The sequence below is a fragment of the Triturus cristatus genome, chromosome 7 (genome assembly GCF_964204655.1).
Source record: "Triturus cristatus chromosome 7, aTriCri1.1, whole genome shotgun sequence".
NCBI classification, from domain to species: domain Eukaryota; kingdom Metazoa; phylum Chordata; class Amphibia; order Caudata; family Salamandridae; genus Triturus; species Triturus cristatus.
The window spans coordinates 764057151-764077846 of record NC_140590.1 but is presented as its reverse complement, the minus strand read 5'-3'; the positions used below and the strand labels follow the sequence as shown (position 1 = coordinate 764077846).

General features: G+C 44.1%; 1 protein-coding gene across 5 annotated transcripts in view; it reads right to left on the bottom strand.

The window, feature by feature from the left end:
* The window catches only part of GCGR (glucagon receptor), a 482251-nt gene that overhangs the window by 35096 nt on the left and 426459 nt on the right, over positions 1 to 20696 (bottom strand). For all 5 annotated transcript variants that reach the window (XM_085617519.1, XM_085617521.1, XM_085617523.1 and 2 more), the window contains exon 10: positions 3609 to 3678. In XM_085617519.1, coding sequence (XP_085473645.1) covers positions 3609 to 3678 — 70 coding nt within the window. The remainder of the gene's footprint in view (positions 1 to 3608; positions 3679 to 20696) is intronic.

Below are 20696 nucleotides of genomic sequence, written 5' to 3'. Positions count from 1 at the left end.
AGAACCAGTGTCAGCGTAGAGCTGGATTTACCCGTCCCTATGCCCCGGAGATACCTTTGGGTATGTGTACCACCTTCCCACATGGGGGGATTGGACTGCGCTGGCCGAGTGGGAGACGCTGGGGATTCAAATATTCGGGGACCTGTATGAAGATGGCACCCTGTTACCCTATCAAGCTTTGCAGGATAGATATGGCCTCCCTCGAGGGAATTTCTTGCTCCATTCGGCTCTGGTATCGGCAACACAGCGTCATTGGAGGGAGGGACTATTGGAACCGAGGACGGCCATGGCTTGACAATATGTAGTGATGGCAGCGGGGACCTTCAAATCAATTACATGCTTATATAGTCGTATGATAGGTGAGGGAATGGAACCACTGAGGGACCTGCAACGGAAGTGGGAGGCAGATCTAGGTACAAGAGAAGACATGGATCAACTAGTTTGAGGAGCGTGGAAAAGCACCAGGAATGCCAGATTCCAATTGGTTCACTTCTTTATACTACACAGGGCGTACCTCACTCCGGCTAAGGTTAATAAGTATTTTCAGTCAGTCAGTCAAGCAAGCTTTATTCAACGCATAGTCATAAAAGCACATAAAACATTTATAAAGTGTTACAATAATACAATAAATATCAATGAATTATAAAATAAGCATGTTTGACCAGTAGACAAATATGTACATCATAAAAACAGCAATGGATAGTTATCTTCTGGAACAATCGCCACTATAGCAGTTGGTCAGACCCTAGCACAAGGATCACATTTCATGAAACACTATGAATGAAAGTTCATACTAAAATGATAAAATCACTGTGTCTGAGAGAAGTTGTAATCAATTAAACAAGCACGTTTTGGGCAGGGCTGGATTTCGACCTGATTATCCACATCCACCCTAAATATTTTGCAACTGCTAGAGAGATAGGGGGTGTGTTATTGGTACGCAGGATTCTTTCTGCTACCAATCTACTTTTTGTCCCCATGGTCTTGCATCTAGGGCTCAACCACACCCTTCGTGGTATTTCATAAGGTGGGCAAACAAATAGCATGTGTGCAACTGATTCATTACATGCCTGGCAACTAGGACACTTACTGTCGCCTGATTTGTTCCACCTTGATGCAAAAGACCCAAAGGGCAGCGAACCTGCTCTCAGCTGAAAATACAGCTTCCTGTTCCGTGGATTAGTGACAGAATCCCAATAAAATTCCAGACTCGGGGTGATTTTAAAATCCAAGAATCTTCCTGTTAATGAGGAAGATTCGCTAGTTATTAATTTGTTGAGTACGACCATTTCCCAATACTTTTCTTTTAAAACCTTTCTTTGAGGGAAAACAAGCAGTAGGGGGTCCTCTCAAAGCTAAAATATCTTTAATGCCACGAAGCCAGCTGATTTTGTGGAAAATGTCAGATTTGATTATATCCGCAAAGCCAGCGGCATATGGTGCCATTTCTGGTGTAGTCCACAGTCTATGCCAGTATAACGCAATACGTAGCTTTGCGGTGTCACAAAGGGGTTTTCTCCCAAGATCATAAAACAGCGGGCACAATGGCGTGCTTTGTGGAAGGTTGGTAATACCCCGTAGAAACTTGTTTTCTGACAAAATGAGCTTGGATATGTTATCTAATCCCCATAGTTCAACACCGTATAAAGCTGAGCTTACCACTTTAGTGTCATATACCTGGAGCACCGGTCTGATAGGTTTCGTAAAGGACCTGTTTTGCTCGAGACGTAAGGCCCCCGAAAGTTGCCTGTGTTTCAGTGTGGCCACATCAATCTAGTGATTCCACTTGAGATCACTCTGTATGTTCACCCCTAGATATATGAACTCCCTAACTTGCTCCAGAGGGCGATTGTTCATTATGATGCCACCTTTAAAAACTTTGTGTTGGTTAAAAGTCATAAATTTCGTTTTCGAGACGTTGACTTCGAGACCCCGAGCAGTAAAAAAATCCTCAAATACTTTCAGAGCTCGTTGGAGTCCACACGGGGTCTTCGAAATTATCAACGTATCGTCCGCGAACATTAAAATCGGGACTTTAGACCCAGCTAAAATCGGGGCATCAGTGTTCACACGGGTCATGCAGTCAACTACACTGTGAACAAGGTCGGCGCCATAACACAACCCTGGCTCACCCCGCTCAACAGGGAAAGAGCTAGTAACTTGTTCCTGGGAACCCCATCGTATCTTAGCATAATTACCCTCATGCATTCTCTTTATGAAGGTCAGGAGTTCAGTGGGTATGGCAAGTTCATGGAGGGTTGCCCAGAGGCTAGAGCGGGGAACAAGATCAAAGGCGGATTTTAAGCCAACAAAGGCACCATACAGACTGCCTTTGCCCAAGACCACCACTTTCCAGTATATTAAAACAAAACAAAACACCTGGTCAATGGTGCTTATGGAAGCACGAAAACCAGCTTGTAAGGGTGACAATATACTGTACTCCTCAACCCAGTCCTGTATTTTGTTGAGGATCAGTCTCCCTAGTATTTTTTGTACTAATTCCCCGTCAAAGACTTATCACCTTTTTTTCATATCGATACAGCCAAGTGCCCGCGTTGTAATCTAGACGGGGCAGAGTTTAATCACATGTTGTGGGATTGTCCACTAATAGGAACATATTGGGAGGAAGTAGTTGAACTGCTCAGTGAGGTTACGGAACGACGAGTAGAGCCGGACATGGGTACCTGTTTACTCCATTGGTTTCTCCATATGCCCAAAACAAAGGTAACGAGCAAGTTTTTAGATTTGGGGTTGCTGCTGTCCAAAAGAGATGTTACAACGCACTGGAAGGCCATACAAGGGCCCAACTTTAAGAGGTGGAAAGCAGAATTAATTATATGGGCAACGAGCAAAAGTATGGTCCGGTTTCAGAAGGCTAAATGGACTAACAATGATAAGGCACTGGAGGTCGCAAAGGCATGGGAGGCCTTAGTCGAATTGCTACAAGCGCTTGAGACAGGTTCAGATGCAAGTCAGGATTTGAACGCGCCAACGGGGTCGCCTTGAACCCCATGGGCAGTAGGAAACCCCCTGTAACAACACTACCTGTCTGCTGTAACAGAGCGATTAGAGGCTAGCATGTACTGTATTAACGATTTCAGGTTGAGTAATGCCGTGTAGATTGTTGCTTTATATTTCATGGACTGCTGTTAGTGAACACACACCGGTGGACGTGGGTGGGCTGGGAGGGGGGTGGAGAATGAATTGGTTAATCTCTGTTATATTATTCGGATTAAAAGTCACAGTCACTTCTTGGGTACTAGCCAATGTTTACCCTCAATTGGAATGTTCATTGCTAAAATTATATAAGGTTAGCGGGTGTTAACACGGAAACTGTATGCATAAGTTTAATGTGATTAAGATGGCAATGTACAGTGGGACCATTAGTTGATGAAGGCTGTTGATTTGATAACTACTGAGTACCTTTAATTCGGTATTTTCTGCCTGATGTTGCGGTGAAAAATCAATAAAAACAATAAAAAAACAAATGAATGAATTGATGAATGAGACCACAATGAAAAGGCAGGCTGCTCATCGCAGTGTGGATTGTTTCTTATTTCAAGCTGTGAGAATGATAAGGCCAGGTCTGTGGATGACGGACAACTTACCAGTATAGACAGGAACACAGGGAAGCGGATGATCCACCAGTAACCCATGTTATGGTTGACGCTCCAGCACCTGCAGGTGAGAGGAGAGCAGAGGCGGAGGCGAGTGTGATGGGGCAGGCGGGGGAGAGAGGTTGATGGGACAGACCAATGAGAGCCACCGGAGGAAGACAGGAAGAGGAGGGATCAGCATGAGGGGTGGGGAGAACGAAGAGGGATCAGCACGAGGGATGGAGAGAAAGAAGAGGGATCAGCATGAGGGGTGAAGAGAAAGAAGAGGGATCAGCATGAGGGGTGAAGAGAAAGAAGAGGGATCAGCATGAGGGGTGAAGAGAAAGAAGAGGGATCAGCATGAGGGGTTAAGAGAAAGAAGAGGGATCAGCATGAGGGGTGAAGAGAAAGAAGAGGGATCAGCATGAGGGGTTAAGAGAAAGAAGAGGGATCAGCATGAGGGGTGAAGAGAAAGAAGAGGGATCAGCATGAGGGGTTAAGAGAAAGAAGAGGGATCAGCATGAGGGGTTAAGAGAAAGAAGAGGGATCAGCACGAGGGATGGAGAGAAAGAAGAGGGATCAGCATGAGGGGTGAAGAGAAAGAAGAGGGATCAGCATGAGGGGTTAAGAGAAAGAAGAGGGATCAGCATGAGGGATGGGGAGTAGGAAGAGGGATCAGTGTGAGGGATGGGGAGAAAGAAGAGGGATCAGCATGAGGGGTGGAGAGAGTGTGCCAGGGAGGGAAAGAGGACGGTGAATCCAGAGAGTCAGGCAGGTGAAAGGTAGAGACAAGAGGCAAGTGACAGTCAAAGGGGGGAGAGGAGAGGAGAAAAGGGTAGGCAGTTCAGAACGTTACTCATGAGGCTCATGCAGCTAGGCCTCTGGAGGACAAGGTCACCTTGCCCTCAATGCCAGCCCAGTCACACATTCAAAATGAACATCTTGAGCCTAACTAGGTAACTGGTGCAGAATCTGTGTATTTGTGTCTTCAGAACATGCATTGCCTCTCCGTATTCCTCTTTCCCACAGGTCAACCAGCCATCCAGCACATATAAGTAAGTACAGTATCTATGTCATACTGAGAGTATCCATTAGACACAACTCATGCTCCACTGAGTGTGCAATGCAGCTCCAAGCTTTATAACTGGCTAAGCATTTGCCACCTCTGCAGCAAATCCACGATGACAAGTCACTCTCATAAATAACACCACGCCACCATACACATTAGGCATACTTCCTGGCACAGCCACATGCAGTTCAAGGATGCAAGCCATACAGTTGTCTGAATGTGTGCCACCTCAACAGCACACACATAGCAAATTGTATTCAGACTTTGCCAATCACTAGCAGCACCATAATATAGTTAACTAAGCGTGGCACATCCATAGCGAGTTGTAGTCAGACTTCAAATAACATCACCATTGCTCATGTGACAACTCCTGGTACGATCATGTAGACAGCATGGCTCCAAGCCATGAAGTTGGTTAAGTGTTGGCCACCTCAGTGGCACATCCATATTGAATTGTAATCATGGCTCAAAGAGACCTACCACACACATTAGATGCAGTTCTGGGCGCCATCATTTGTACACCCCATCCCCTGATCATAGAGATGACCATGCACTTGTCACCTCAACAACATACCCATCACAAACACCCATCTCCTGTAAACAACAACCATATCAATCACCCAGAAGATACTGGCTTAAACTTACCATTATCATATGTACACAAGACTTCATGAAAGCTACACAATGAGTGTGTCAGTGAGGGAGGGAGGTAGATCATTTATAAATAGCACTATCTACATGACTGAGGGCCTCATATATTAGTTGGCGGATAGCGTTTACTCCGTTGGTGGGACAGAATAAATTACTCCATCGACCTGGCGAAGTAACCGCCTGTCAAATTTAAAAATGACTGCCAAGCTAACAGTCATTTGTGAAGCATTGACAGCAACCAATATTACAATGGCTTCTGTCAATGCTTTTTAAGTTTAATGTATGGCTCTTCCGTCAAAATTATTTTTTTCTTATTTTCAGAAACAAAAAACCCAAAGCTGGATTTTTAAAAAATACAATAAAAAATGCACCCTTCACCATAGGAGACATCTCTCACTGAGACGGGGATGTTAGACAGTTTTCACTGCCTCTTATTGCCATGGTTTTCCTGGTGATGATGAGCAGTAAGAACTGACCTGGATGTCCGCCCATCTAAATTAGGCCATCGGGCCATCAGAGGGGTGTAACCATAGCAGAGATAGAGTAGCTTCCACGTGGTTACACCTTAGGTCTGCCCTCATTTAAATTGGGTGGGAGGACCATTATGTTGTAGGTAAGGATACTTCATCGCAGTTACAACAGAGTATCCTTACCTCCAACATATAAATTAGCCCTGAGTTTCTTACCACTGATCTTATAAATCCTACCTAAACTAACTAAATTCTTCCTGAAGGTGGTTAGCAAGGCCATAGGTCTAATGTCGATCAGCCAAGCATTCTAAAGCAGTCTTGTCTATACCAAGAAGAAGCAAGGTGGAACTTATTAATGTTAAAAGAGTTTTATCTTTTCACCAGAGGTCCATGTTAAGTGCACAAGGCCACAACTTTGAGCAAGCTATTGGTAGGCCAGATGATTAAGACATTTAAAGGAGAGGCAGCCCTTTTAAAACAAATGTTGTCCAAATAGAGATAGCTAGTGCAGTGATTTACTGGTGGTGGAGACATTGCCTCTTTTCCGCATGTCACTGATGGAAGTCTTTTGTGTCTGTTGAAGCCTGCCAACTGGAGAATGTGAAGTTCTTACTAAAAGGTACTGCAGTAATCCAGTTGGGACTTAATGAAAGCCTTCACCAGTAATGCCCAATTTGTTCCTTCAGCTTACAGTTTTCCAAGGAGGAGACGTGTCATGTAGCTAGCAGATAATTTAATGTAAATCTATGCGTTATCATCATAGGAATGTTTCTTCTTGAAGAGATTAAAAAGCAGACATAGGTAGTCAATTGAAGGAACCGTTGCCTGTTGGCAAAGAAGATTCTACAGTTATGCGTGCTTAATTCTGATGTGAGTGGGCCGAGGTTAATCTGCTTATATTGGACGTCAGAAACGGAGCATAACAATCTGTATGTTTCATCTGAGGTGAGGCCCAGGCCTTGGCGGAGAACAGCTCAGTGAGAATGGAGTAGTCCACCATGTCATAGGCTGCATACAGATCTAACAGTACCAGCAATGCTGCGACTACCTTACGGATAAAACACTGGGGGGCATATTCTCAAGGATCTATCGCCGAGTTATTGGCACTTTATTGCAGCCAAAGTCGCGATATATGTATTGCCCCATTCACAAGCTGGTGCTAACAGCCCATATCATCAGTTTACCTGCGATAGCAGTCGCAAAAAACATCGCCACAGATGACCCTGGCAACTAACGCTAATGAGATGCAGAGTAGGCATTCCCGTGCCAAAAGCCGCAACAACACCACTCCGCAACATTCTCAACGACCAGCCAGATTAGCGATGAGAAGACAAAACATGCGATAAGGCACGTTAGCTGCAGGTTTTTAGCACCTGCTCTTACCTGGTGTAAAGTCGGACGACAACCGGCACTAGACAAGGGAGCACAGCCCAGAGCCACACATGAAGAACAACAGATGCCCTGGAACAAATGAACATGCAGCCCAGAGCCCCAATGGGGAAACAACACCCACCGCCACCACCCCCAGGCAGCCTCCACATCATGCAGCCCCGCAACGTGGGCCACCAGGTTATGTTATGTTATGTTAATTTATTTCTTCTATAGCGCACGGCTACTCCCAGGAGCGTCCCGGCGCTTTGCTGAAGAACATTGGCAGACAAAACAAAACATAACGACACACACAGGTCACACACTTGATTCTGGGTCTTGATTTCGCAATGGCAGAGATCACATCAGTGCACACGGCCTCATCGCAGCCTGCACCCCTGCTCAGCTCTTGAGGTGCCACTAACTCTGTGAACCGCGAGGCAACGCCACGTGGTGGGAGGCCCGCACTGCCCACTGGCTCAGGCCTACACTGCGGTCCAGCAGAGCTCACACTAATCCTACCATTCCGGACAACCTAGATGGTGCATCATAGCAGGCTGCACACCCGCTCAGCACTTTAGGTGCCCCAACCTCAGTGCACTGAAAGACACCATCCCGTGGCGGTGTGCCTGTGCCTGCTGCAGTGTATCCGGTGCCACCAAGTCTGTGCAACGCAAGTCATGGACCCTTTATGATTGAGTCCCGTGGTGCGGACGCCATCATGTCACCCCTGGCACTGGGCAATGTGAGGTGGCAGGGCCCTAGGCCCTCATGCATAAATGATACCCACACAGAGACACCCAGGTGGAGCGTGGAAATGGTGTCCAGCACGTGCGCCAGGCCCTTTTTATTGGCAGGCTCACATGTCCTGTTTCAGCTATGCTGGATGGGTGTGGTGTGGATGTAAACCAGCCATGAGGGAGTGGCTGTGGAATGCTGACAACTAGACCTGTGAGCAGCAGATCCCTACAGGGAAGACCTGGGACATGTAGCGTTGTCTCCCCCCTGTGAGCGTAAGCGGAGTTGGCTGGCCTGGCGTATGCCAGTCCAGCGTAAGGGTGTGAACAATGACCCCGGGGCTCTGGGCGTGGTTCCGTCCTGGGCTAGACAAGGAAGTAACTAATGCGTGTGTCTCCGTTGTAGTGTCTGCGTCACCCGGACCGTATTCGGCAATGTGTCACCCTGTGACCCAAGTCCCACAACATGAGCAACATGGACGTAAGGGGGAATCACTGACCCTACATTTATCCATACTTCCACACTTGACAGATCATAGACATGACACATCCGTGTGAACATGAATGTTTATTACACATTCAGTGGATATTTGAAGCTGGAGCAGTACAGGGCCATGCAAACCCCACCTTACATTGTTTGCCTGTGGCGGGCCAGCCAGAGTCCTTCAGAAGAGGAGGAGTTCAGTCCGCAGTCTGATAGCTGTGTCATTGGTGACCAAACAGAATATGGCAGTCCATGTCGAGGTTCAAGATGAGTGTCGCAGAGTGCATCGTGGGACAGTGGAAGGTGATGATGCAGAGGGCAGAACCAAGCAGAAACAGGCCATATGGCGGAGATGGATGCTACTGCGTCCTTCTGACCATGGAGGCAGATTCATCCACATCTTCATCCTCTGCTGCTGCATGAGGCTCACATGTGGGTTGTGGTGTTCTGTCTCCAGCACTGTGTGGCAGTGACACCTCAGGAGCTGGAGGTGGAATGTCCGCCGCACTGTGTGGTACTGACACATCAGGGGCCGGAGATGTGGATGGAGTGGTAGAAGCAGCATGCATCAGTGCCAGGCCTTGTGGCAGCAATGCCATGAGTATGGTCTTTGGGGCATTGAGGGACTCAGCTACCTCTCGCGGGTGTGCAGCCGTGGCAGCCGCTCTTTCTGCCCGCTCCATGTTCTCCATGATCCTCCGCATGAGTCCCAACTCCCGGGCTAGATCACTGGACCCACTCTGACTAGACAGTCGTTCTTGTCTCAGAGTCAGGACTCTGGCGATGTCAGCCATGGTTCGTTAGAGAGCATGGAGCGGACTGTGGGTGTCCGTTAGGGACAGTGAGTGGTTCTTGATGGAACTTAGACACCCACGTATGGCGGCTAGTTTGGCTGCACCTGTTCAGCCAGCTTCTCCTAGCACCCCAACACATGGCGTTGGAAGGCCATGTGTTCGTCGTGGGGGTCATGGGAGGCAGCCGTGGTGGTGGGTGCTGCCTGCTGTGTGTTCTGTGCAGGGGGTGGGTTCTCCTCGTAGCAGCTGGGCTGCCCTGCTCCTGGAAGTGGGCTTTAGAGGCTCTCCACGAGCTGTTGGAGGGCGTCGGAGTCAAAGGTGTGGTGGTCCTCTTCGTCATCAGAGAAGAGAAGTTCGGCCTGCTCTGCATGAGGTGTTGGATTTCCCCCTGCAATGTGAAGGGGAGATGCAGTTTAACATTGTGTTCACACGTGTGTTGACGCCTTGTACATGTTTACATTCAGACTGCATGACAATGTACATTGTGAGTGTTTGGGGGAGCTGCCTATTTGATGTGGGACAGTGGACATTGACAACATCACGGATGTGTGTTTGTACTTGTACATTGTCAGCTCACATTTCCCTGCAATGCCATATGTGATTGGCCAGTTTCTACACACAAGCGGCACCTGTTGTGTCTGCTGTTCTGTTGTGGACGTGTTGCGGTTTGTGCCACATCGTTGTCAATGTTGATGTGCTCTGCATGTAATGTGTGTGTGCCGCATTTTGGGGGAGTCGCCCCTGCAGCTTTGATTTGGCTGCTTCTTATCCCTTACATGCGGTGTGCCTCTGACTTCTGTGCTTATACAGTGCTGGGATGTTGCATACTTGGGTGCATTGGTCTCTTGGTGGGAGTTGGGGGTCTGGGGCATGGTTTGTCCGCAGATGTGCCATGCTTAATTGTGCATGTGTGCCACTGTGCCCATTTCCCCCGTCCCCCCAGTCCCTGGTCATTACTCACCCTGTTGCTGTTGTGTCCGGTCATTCCCCCAACTCCTGCCACCATCTCCCCACTGATGATGGTGGACACCATTTTCTCCATCTCGTCCAACTCCTACTGTGGCGCTGGACTCCCACCTGCAGTCTGCATTGCTGCCTTCCGGTTGTTTGTGAGTTCCTGCTTGGTTTTGCGCTTCACATCATTCCAGCGCCTCTTGACCTCTTCATTGTCCTCATCAGCACTCCGACTGCATTCACCTTGTCCACGATGGTCTGCCATGTTCCATTTTTAGTTGCCAGTGACACAGTGGAGGTGACGAACAGTAGTTGATGGTGTTCTACCACCTCTGTTCTCAGGATCCTGTTTTCCTGCGGACTGAATGGCTTCCTCCTACTCTTCTTGTCCTTGCCCTTCCCTGACCCCGAGGTCCCAGACTGGTCCTCCGGGGGGCTTGTGGGGTTCTGGTTGTCCTCTGCACTTGCTCCAGCTACCCCCATTGTGATTTGCTGTTGTTTGGCTTTTGTATGTTTTTTTCCTACTTTTATAGTGCATTTTCCCGCATGACACGTGGGAATTGCAGGCCTGTGGCTGCTTTTCGCTGATTTTTGTATCGCGATTGGCGTCATCACTACTATTTTCGCGTTTGTGTTTTGCGTTTTTGCGGCGTCGTGTTGGTTTTAAGGCGTTCATTTGATGCGTTATTGTGGGTCTATCGCTTGGTACCTCAGTGTTGAGAATACCACGTTGACACAGAGTTATTTTCCAGCGATAGACTGCGATGTGAAGAGTTGCATTAAGCTACTTTTGCGGTAGTTATCACATGTTCTTGAGAATATGCCCCTGGGTTTCATCTCAGAAAACCAGCGGATTAGTCTCAGTGCCACGACATAGCCTGAAGCCACACTAAACTTGGGACAATATTAAGGGGCTCCTTTTTCCAGCATTTTGGCCAATGTAGGTAAATGTAAGTAAATTTATAGTTGGCAAAAGGGAATGTGTTTGAGATGGGAAGATGGTTATCTGCAGATGATAGGCGATCAAGCCTTCTTTCAGCTGGCCAGGCACATAAGACTGGGTGAATATGCTTCAAAAAATCATAATAGTCACCCCAAATTTAGCAACAGACAACTGGACATCCTAGTTGAATGAAACGGCACATGCAAAGATGCACATTATATTCAACATACCCAACTGGCTGTATCCAATATGTTTAATATATAAACAGTACTTTGGTACTCTAGTTACTTCTAGATTCAGATTGCTTTCTGATATTACTCACTTCTAAACATTACGTAGCACAACCAAATAATATTCCAACAGACCATTTTGATTCCAATTAACAAGAACCATAAAAGTCCCTCAGACTTCTGACGTCCAACAGTAACATACACATGGTAATGATCACTAAACAAAATGGACATTTGTTTGAATGTAAACAGATTGTGAGATCTAAATATTAATCCCATACAGATAGCAAGACTACTCCCTTCCCGAACTGCCCCTCACTCCTACTCCCACGGATCTGCTGAAGGAACATTATCAAGATGGTGTTGTCTGGAATACTGTCCTCTGCCGTCCTTTAATCATTAATATCTACTTATACATTTTATAGGCAAGACCATGTTGCATCCCTGTGAGGGCTCATCCACCCTCAAGGAGCTCTCAACTAACACTCTGGCTCAAACTAGAGTCTGCTCCTTCACACATTGCCTAATATTAAGGGAATAAGGACTCCTAGCAAGAGCATTAGATCACCTGACAGGCAGCCCAGGAAGACATATTGAACGGGAGAGGTAGCCTCTAGATGCAGACTCTAAGCACATGATGCAAAAAACATTTGGTTTTAGTGGCTGAGTCCTTGCACTAAACACAATGGGAATAGTGGAGGATATTTGACAGTGGGCAGTGAGTCTCAACTACACTCACATTTGTAAGTCAGCAGCTAAACAGTGCATTGTAGCAGGTTCATCCTCAATGATGACATTCCAGTCAAGCAAAGCCTTATTATCTTTTGGTTATTGAAACCATGTGGACACATCAAGATAAAAGCCATTGTAAGAGTGGCCGCTGACTATAAGCTTGGATCCATCCCTAAAGAACCTATGCTGGACACCACTGGTTTATAGTCTGCCATCGCCAACCATGATTCAAGAACTAACGTTGGGCACCACTAGTTTATAGTTTTTCTAGTTGTTGGACATCACCAACCATGATTCAAACAGTGTATTATTTACAGTTTGTCTCCCCAGCCAGGCAAATGATAGGAATTGTGCTGGTAGTGAGCCATCCTACAGCTAGGTTGGGATGAGGTGCCATGTCACATGCACCCTGCCACTGGGCACAGCCAACTGGATAAATATAGGGAACTGGATCTGCTCATGGCCCATTCCAGAAGTGACCCAGTGTGTGTGTCTCGTATGTCAGCACACCACGTGCCATATGTAGGGACTGATCCACCACTCTTACAATGATGATAAGGAGTGGAATCACTGGGGATATCCCATGCTATCCACGCCACATTGTGCTGAACTAACTAGCACTGGCAACAACGAATATGGACAACCTGGCTGAGCATCGGCATCACTTACCAGGCTGTCCTTCGTCATAACACTGGTAACACTGCAGCACCCAGCCATGCAGAACGTTGGCACTGGTGTCTTAACAGACCCCCTGCTTGGGAAGCAACACAGTAAAAAAGGGAAAAACACCTGTTGTGTACTGCCTGCGGGGAACTGCAAAGTTAAGCCACTGGGCCACCTAACGGTGCCTCAAAACACTGTGGGCCGACTCCAACACCAGATTCGGACAGGTATACTGTGATAAAGGCAACCACAGAACCAGAAAGGTAGTAAGAACAGCAGAACAGACTCACTCAGCGGTTAACCCCATCAATGGTGAAGCACAAAAGAATCAGCGTAACCTAAACCTAATAAAATATGTTTAAAAAATACAATCAGCGGAACTTGAAAGCAGGGAAGACACTAGAACTAGCCCCTTGACCATCCGGTCCCAAGACCAGTAGAGGCTAATCAGACAACACAAAGGTGAGAAAGAGATTAAGCAACCACATTAACCTCATTACCCACCAATAACAAAATGTGCAACAACCACTACCCTGAGCCCACAAAGGCAGATGACCAGCACAATGCCAACGCCCTGGGAGTAGGCAACAATAAAGAAACTGTTGTACAATCCCCAGGTGGCACCTCCACACATGCTATCATTTAGTGAACTGTCAGGCCATTCCATAAGTGCACCAAGATGAAAGACACGGTTGGACCGACTAAATATCTACTTTAGAGAGGCCCATGAAACAGACAACACAGTGAGAAGATACTCTTTGTCAGTGAAGATGTGTAGACATTCTTTGAAAAGTTACCCATCACAGGTGACGCCTATAACTATGATTTCATATTAAAAGCTGTAAACACCTATTTCAACCCACATATAAACCCAAACTATGACTGATTTAATTTACGGCAAGTCAGCCAGTGAAAAGGTATAAACATTGACTGCTGTTCTGCCCATTTAAAGGAGATGGCCAGCACCTACACCAATGACAACTCCACCAAAGACGTCTGGATACAATTAATCCAAGGATGCAGGCCCTCAGCACCATGCAGACTAATTCTCAGAGAACCTGTCATAAAGCTAGAAGATACACTTGTGCTGTCTTGGTCCCATGAACTTTGGAATACCTCAGTCAAGCAAATGAAAGTCACATTGCCTAGAGTAATCATCAAGCCAAACCATGATGTGCCACCAGAAGTCAAGGTGGAAGTGGTGGAAGCGATCCAGGGACAACCATCATTATGACCCGACAACACCACATCCCACACAGCCACAAATCATTATGACAACTGCTGCTCAGAAATCCACACCCAATCCAGACGCCCAGGACAGTGAAAGTCATGCTCCAAGTGCATAGGCAACCACTTTGCCAGGCTTTGCAGAGAAGTTGGCAGAGGGGGAAGAACACTGAGGAGACCAGAACATTCTTGCCACTGAGAATCCGCACATTCAAAGACAGCCATCCTATGGGTGCAAACCATTTTTACCGATGTGGGCAGCGACTATGAGGATGAATCGGAAGAACTACTCCTGATATCCTACACCATTAGAGGTACAGGGAAGTAGAGATTACAACCAATGTGTGAAGTCAAAATACTTGAGAAGCATCGCTCGACACAAGGGCATCTGTAAACATGATGGACATGCAACAGAACCAATCAATATGCCCCTGTCCCAAACTGAAACCCACATATACAAAGCTATTTGCCTCTGGAGGTCAACAACCTCTATCCTAGCAGGAAGGTCCAAGTGCAATTCAAAGTTCAGAAAGCAGATACTTCATTCCATGTCATCACAGAAGAGGTGGGGGCACTTCAGAATTGCCACACTGCTGAGGACATAGGCTTAGATTTTGTTTGCCAAACAAATCTACACATTCCACACAGAAAACATTCTTAAGTACTTTAGCCACTTGTCCCGAGGCCTAGGCCACCCTAAGAATAGCATCATCAAACTTCGCATAGGCAAAACAATACAGCTGGTAGCCCTGTGGTAACGAAGAGTGCGTTTTTACCTGTACCTGCTGATGGAGGAAGAGCTGGAGAGGTTGGAGCCAATGGACATAAGCAACATAAATCTGGTCCCACCCTATGGTTGTCTCCAATGGTAATAACACCAAAGTCCAAAAAAGCAGGAGCTCTGTGACTGTACACAGATATGCAGCTCTGTAACCGTGCATTAGCTCTAGCGTCGGCACTTCTAACAAAACGCTAACTTGAATTCCTATGACATAATAATGGGTCATCTGATGTTAGTCCCTTCTACTGCTTCGATTTCTCCAGTTTTACTTGAGTTGCACTGAATGACGATATGAGTGCAATATTGCAACCAAATGACTTGTGTTTGCAATAATTTCTATTCCCATGTACAGCTGCGCTTTCCACCTGCTTACAGATTGGTGAGTGGATCCATTCAATGATTCATTAGCAAAAGTCAGTTTTCCAACCCATTGGCAAGGTCTCTTCCAGATCCTGCTCACCACAACAACTGCAATGAAGTGTCAAGGTGTGCCTGTCTGATTTTATGCATCACATTACAAGCAAATCACTGAACTGAGAGACTCCAGACCCTGTCCACCAAGCTGAACCTGCATCTGTTCCTGTCAACCAAGTAGTTTCTGCACCTCCTATCAAAGTGTTAACACCTGATTTTTATTATTATTATTCATTTATTGGATTTACAATACAGATATAATACAAAAAGGAAGAGCAGTAGTAAACATTTTGTTTTACGAGGAAGATTTTTTGCACTAGGAGGAAGTCAAACAACTTATGAGATAAGCATCACATTAGAGGGGTTTATTAACTTTGTGAATAAATAAACGTGATCGTCAAACGCACTTAGCAATTTATTTTTAGATGCTGGTGGTCCTTTGTGCGTAAGTGGCTTACTTGTCTGGGGATAGCTGCTACATGACGTGCCTGTAGAGGGGCAGATGTAGATTGTTGAAGGAAAGAGCACAATGTTGTCCAGACATCTTTCAGTCAGGACATGACAGATAACCTGGGGTAGTAGGTTTCTAATTGTCCACTGCAATATATTGAACTTCTCAGCCAGGGCTTGACGCTTGGAGCTTCCTGTGAAGGTTGCTGAACTCTTGCCCCATTACTGGGAGTTCCCGCTGTCACTGCTAATCAGCTACACAGCTCTCATGGTGTTGCAGCACCTCCTGTACCACACAGCTATGGCCTGTGACCCTTGGACGGCTGATCACTATCCGATACTTCAATGGGTCTGGCCATCGTCTTCACTGCAAGCCTTGTCGTGTGGCTCACGGTGGTGGTTGTGCTTGGAATGACTGAGTTGTAAGCATGGAGTAATCAGTAAGCCTCCCACTCACTTCTGGCACCGACGGTCACTCAGTTGTGACAGTACCCTCCTGAATTTCCAGGAACAATATAAGCAGAACTTCAGTCTCTTGACATGCTGCCATTGTGCCTATGTGCCCATAGTTTACAAAGCGGGGAGCCCTCACGGTTCCTATCCCTTTTGAGGAAGAACAATTCTTGTAATACACCTGCAAGGGCGCCTCCTCCTGAATGTGACAATACCTAAGTCAACATTCGGTTTGGGACTGGAGGTCTCTGTTTCCCAGACCAGCAAATCTCATCCCCTGTTGTTCATTTTATGGGCACTACTTATAGGCTGGTTTGCAGGACTAGAAATGGCAGCATTTTGTAGGCATTAATGAGTGCACACTTTCCCTCCCCTTCCTGACATGATGCAGAACCATCTCTTTATTACTCTGCTCCCATGTGGGAACCCCCTCCCTCATCCCTAACCGCAGCCACACCTGTTATCAGCCTGGAGCATTTACAGTAATCGTGACTATGCATGGTTGTCAAAGGACTGGTCTGGCTCCTGCTTATGCCATGCTACCCGATAGCATTTCTGAGACTGCATCTTTCACTGCCATTCTGTTTTCTAGTTTTGGAGTACGACTGTCTAGCTATGAAATCCAATAACTGGATAAAGTGTTGGAAAAGGTAGCAAATTCAATCGCAATATCCCTTGGATTTATCTCTGACCAATTGGAAGCACAACCAACTGTAATTTTATAGAATACGATGGCTTTTGAGTTGTATCTTGGCTACCAAAGTTGCGGTTTGCGCAATTGTAGGTTTCAAAAGTTTTCATACTTAATGTCTCCTTAGGCATACATGAACAAATTTATCAAATAAGAGAGTGTTAGGGAATTACATATAATTGATGATTGAATGGGTTTTTAAGGGTGAAGCATTTAGCCGTGGTTGATAAGCATTTTTGGAGGTTGTGGAATGATGATTTTGAATGTGTTTTGGGCATCTTTGCAGGGTTTATCCTTATTTACATTATTGTCCTTTTCTTAATGCCTCCATCAAGAGACTCCATCGGAATCTAAGGTACCTCTCCATCGTAAAAACTCAGGATACGGATTACCTAGATTTGAAAGCTTAGAATTGTTTGAATCTGAATTGAACATGAAAGTGAATATTTTAATTGTCACTGATGCATCCAAAAGTTTCACCAACAAAGAGAGCAAGTGGGAAGTTTTATTAATGTTAGAAATTAATATTCATTACCTATAACAGCTGCATCCATTTTCTCTTCCTCGTGCTTAGTGTGCCTAAGTTAAGTTCCTGTCTTGTGACCTTTGGAGCATCTCTTTCACATCTGCACTCTCAAGATTAAAAAGGCTGATTATCTTGCTCACTTTACATTCTTGTGAAAACTGAAGGCCAGTCTTATTTCCTGGTCATCATTTTAGACCCACGCACCTGTGTGCTCCCTTTGTTTTACAAAGCTGTGCAACTCCCATTGTAAGCCTATATTCAAAAAGCACTGTATATTTGTGCTTTGCCTTTGGTTACCGAGTTCCCTCCAATACGATTTTCTGCCGACCCTCTGACTAACTTGCTCAGTGAGTCACAGATGTTGTGTAATAATGTGTAATACATCTTTATTTGATTGTGCATCATAATCATAAAAGATAAAGCATAAAAAACACATAAATACATTAAAAACATTAAAACATACAGGCCACCGCATAGACCTCAGATCACACATTCTGAAAGCAGTTAGCAAACAGGTTAAAGGAAAAACATGGCAACCGATATAGCAAGTCCTTGCACATTGAAATCATAATTTTGTTCCAGTATAGAGCACCCTTTAAATAAGAAGAGACTGCCAGCATCACAGTTCTTATTTTTTGTAACTCTTTCCGACTTTGATTGGCATGTGGGCCTATTTCTTTTGACTGACCATGCCCTGTCAAGGGTCTAAATGCGGACAACACAGACAAGGATTTAGAGAAATCAGCTGACTCCGGCTCCCAACCCTCTCAAGGACTCGAACTTCCTCTTATGTTGATTCTGAAATGATTGACAGATATTAACAATCTTCTCCCTAAAAAGGTAGCGACACAACCTGGGTTTGAGAAATCCTTGAAAGTTTAGAAAGCATTTTGTGTGATATTATAACCATTTAAAAGATGTGCCACATAATACTGTGCACACATCAGAAGGCGAAACTCTGTTTGCGCAGGGCAGCATCATATTTAGCTCTGTCCGCGATTATTTGCTGCACAAGGTCCTTTATAAACGTTTAGGCAGGTTTCACTGATGCCAAGACTGGGATAAACCATGGTATAGAATGTCTCTTAGCATGGGTGGGACAGATTCAAGCACAGAGTGGATCCAAGTATTGACTCTATCATGCTTCTGTCAGTCCTCCTCTAACATGCAAACTGGTACCTTCAGCATGGAGCCAAAGTTGGTAATATTAGCTTTGGAGAAATTGCGCTGCCTACTATCTCGGCGGTGGATGGGATTGATTGTGCTCGAATAGGTCAAACGTGAGGCAAGAACCTCAGCACAACATGCTCTGACCAAGATACCGGACAGTATTCTTTTTTTAAACTCTTTTTATTAAGCAACATAACAAGTAGAACAGCCATGCAAATCATCAATGACATACAATCAGATGTAATATATGGGCAGGTTACTCTCAGCACATTGGTACAAAAGAGATTCATAAATCGAGCATCTCGCCCTCGATATTTAATGGGGCATGCAATCGTTCTTCACTGCGTTGTAGCTCCACAGTGGGAGACAGGCAAATCTCCCCCGTACATATGCCAAGCTGCCCACTTACGATCCCCCGGACAGTATTTAAGATCAGAGAGAAATGTGTGCACATCAAAAATGGGATCTACGTTATAACCGGCTACAAGAGTAGGTTTGCTAGGTGAGCAGCCAAAATATCGAAAATAAAATATCTACCTACACTAATATCGAGTTTTAAATATCGAAGGGACAGAATATCGATGTCAATAATATCTATGGACAGAATATCGACCCTAAGGTAAGTATTTTAATATCGATGTTAGTAATATCGAAGTTAGTAATATCGATATCAAATATATCGATGTTACTAATATTGATGTTACTAATATCGATATTTATATTATTGTTATGTATTTTATTATGTATTTCATATCTATGTGTTATATGTTTTTTGTTAAGTGTTCTACTGGTTTTAAAATATATGTATACAATTTTTATATGTTAACAATGTTTTTTTAAGTCAATTTTGTGTTTTAGTACCGTAGCGGGTTGTGGGTTTATAGGGGAATAGGGTGGGAAGTAATTTAATTATATGGAATTAATTATACATTTTTAGGAATTATAAATTAATTTTAATTAATTTTTGTGTTTAAGTTCTGTAGCGGGTTGTGGGTTTATAGGGGAATAGGGTGGGAAGTAATTTAATTATATGGAATTAATTATACATTTTTAGGAATTATAAATTAATTTTAATTAATTTTTGCGTTTAAGTTCTGTAGCGGGTTGTGGGTTTATAGGGGAATAGGGTGGGAAGTAATTTAATTATATGGAATTAATTATACATTTTTAGGAATTATAAATTCATTTAAATACCTTTTAGAGTTTAAGTTCTGTAGCGGGTTGTGGGTTTATAGGGGAATAGGGTGGGAAGTAATTTAATTGTAATTAAGTAATAATTTATTTTCATTTATTGGTATTGATAATTATATTATTGTTAATTAAGTATTAATTGGTAATTAATTTTTATTAATTGGCAATTAGTTTTTATTAGTTGATTAATTGATAATTATGTTAAGTGTATTATTTTATTAGTGGAGTGTGTCATGCGTTTATAGGGGAATAGTGTTGGAAGTAATTGAAATCTAATTAGGTAATTATTAAATTTGTTGTTGGGTATTGATAATTAATTAATTGGACGATAATTATTAATTGGTAAATATTGTAAATTATAATATTTTGGTTATGAAAAATAATTAATTGTTGATTAATCATTAACTGTGAATTAAATATAATTAAATATTATGCATTGATATTTCTAATTAATATATTATTAAGTAATTATTAATTGGTAATTAATGTTTAATATTTATTATTTTGGCGTATGAAAAATATTTAATAGTTCAATATTTTTTAATTGGTAATTAATGTTTCATAATTATTATTTTGCGGTATATATTTTTTTTAATTGTTTTTTTTTTTTAAATTTTTTATTGTTCGCTTGAAAACACAGAGAATTAATATAATCTTGTTGAATAACATTAGAATCTATTACAGATATTACAGTCAAGCAGTCCCCCTGTATTTAACAGTACTTAAAAAGCAAAAAAGACAAACAATTCATTTTTACATTGGCAGTATTACCAAGAATAGAGCAAGATCAAATTGGCGTTATATGAGCCAGTTATATACCACTTAGCCTTCCAACCAATGTGTGAATGGGGCCCATATTAGTGTGCCCCTTTCCCGTCTTCTGCTGCCCCCCCGTGAAAAAACGGCTGACTCCAACCTGTGGAGGGCTAAGATCCTTGCTCTCCAAATCATAAAGGTTGGGGCGGCAGAATTTTTCCATTCTGATGTAATACATAATCGGATTTGCGACATTGCAATATATATTAAAGCAGTGACATGACTCGTTCTATTCATTGATGTATCAGTTTCACAACCCATTATAACTAATTCAGCTGATAAAACC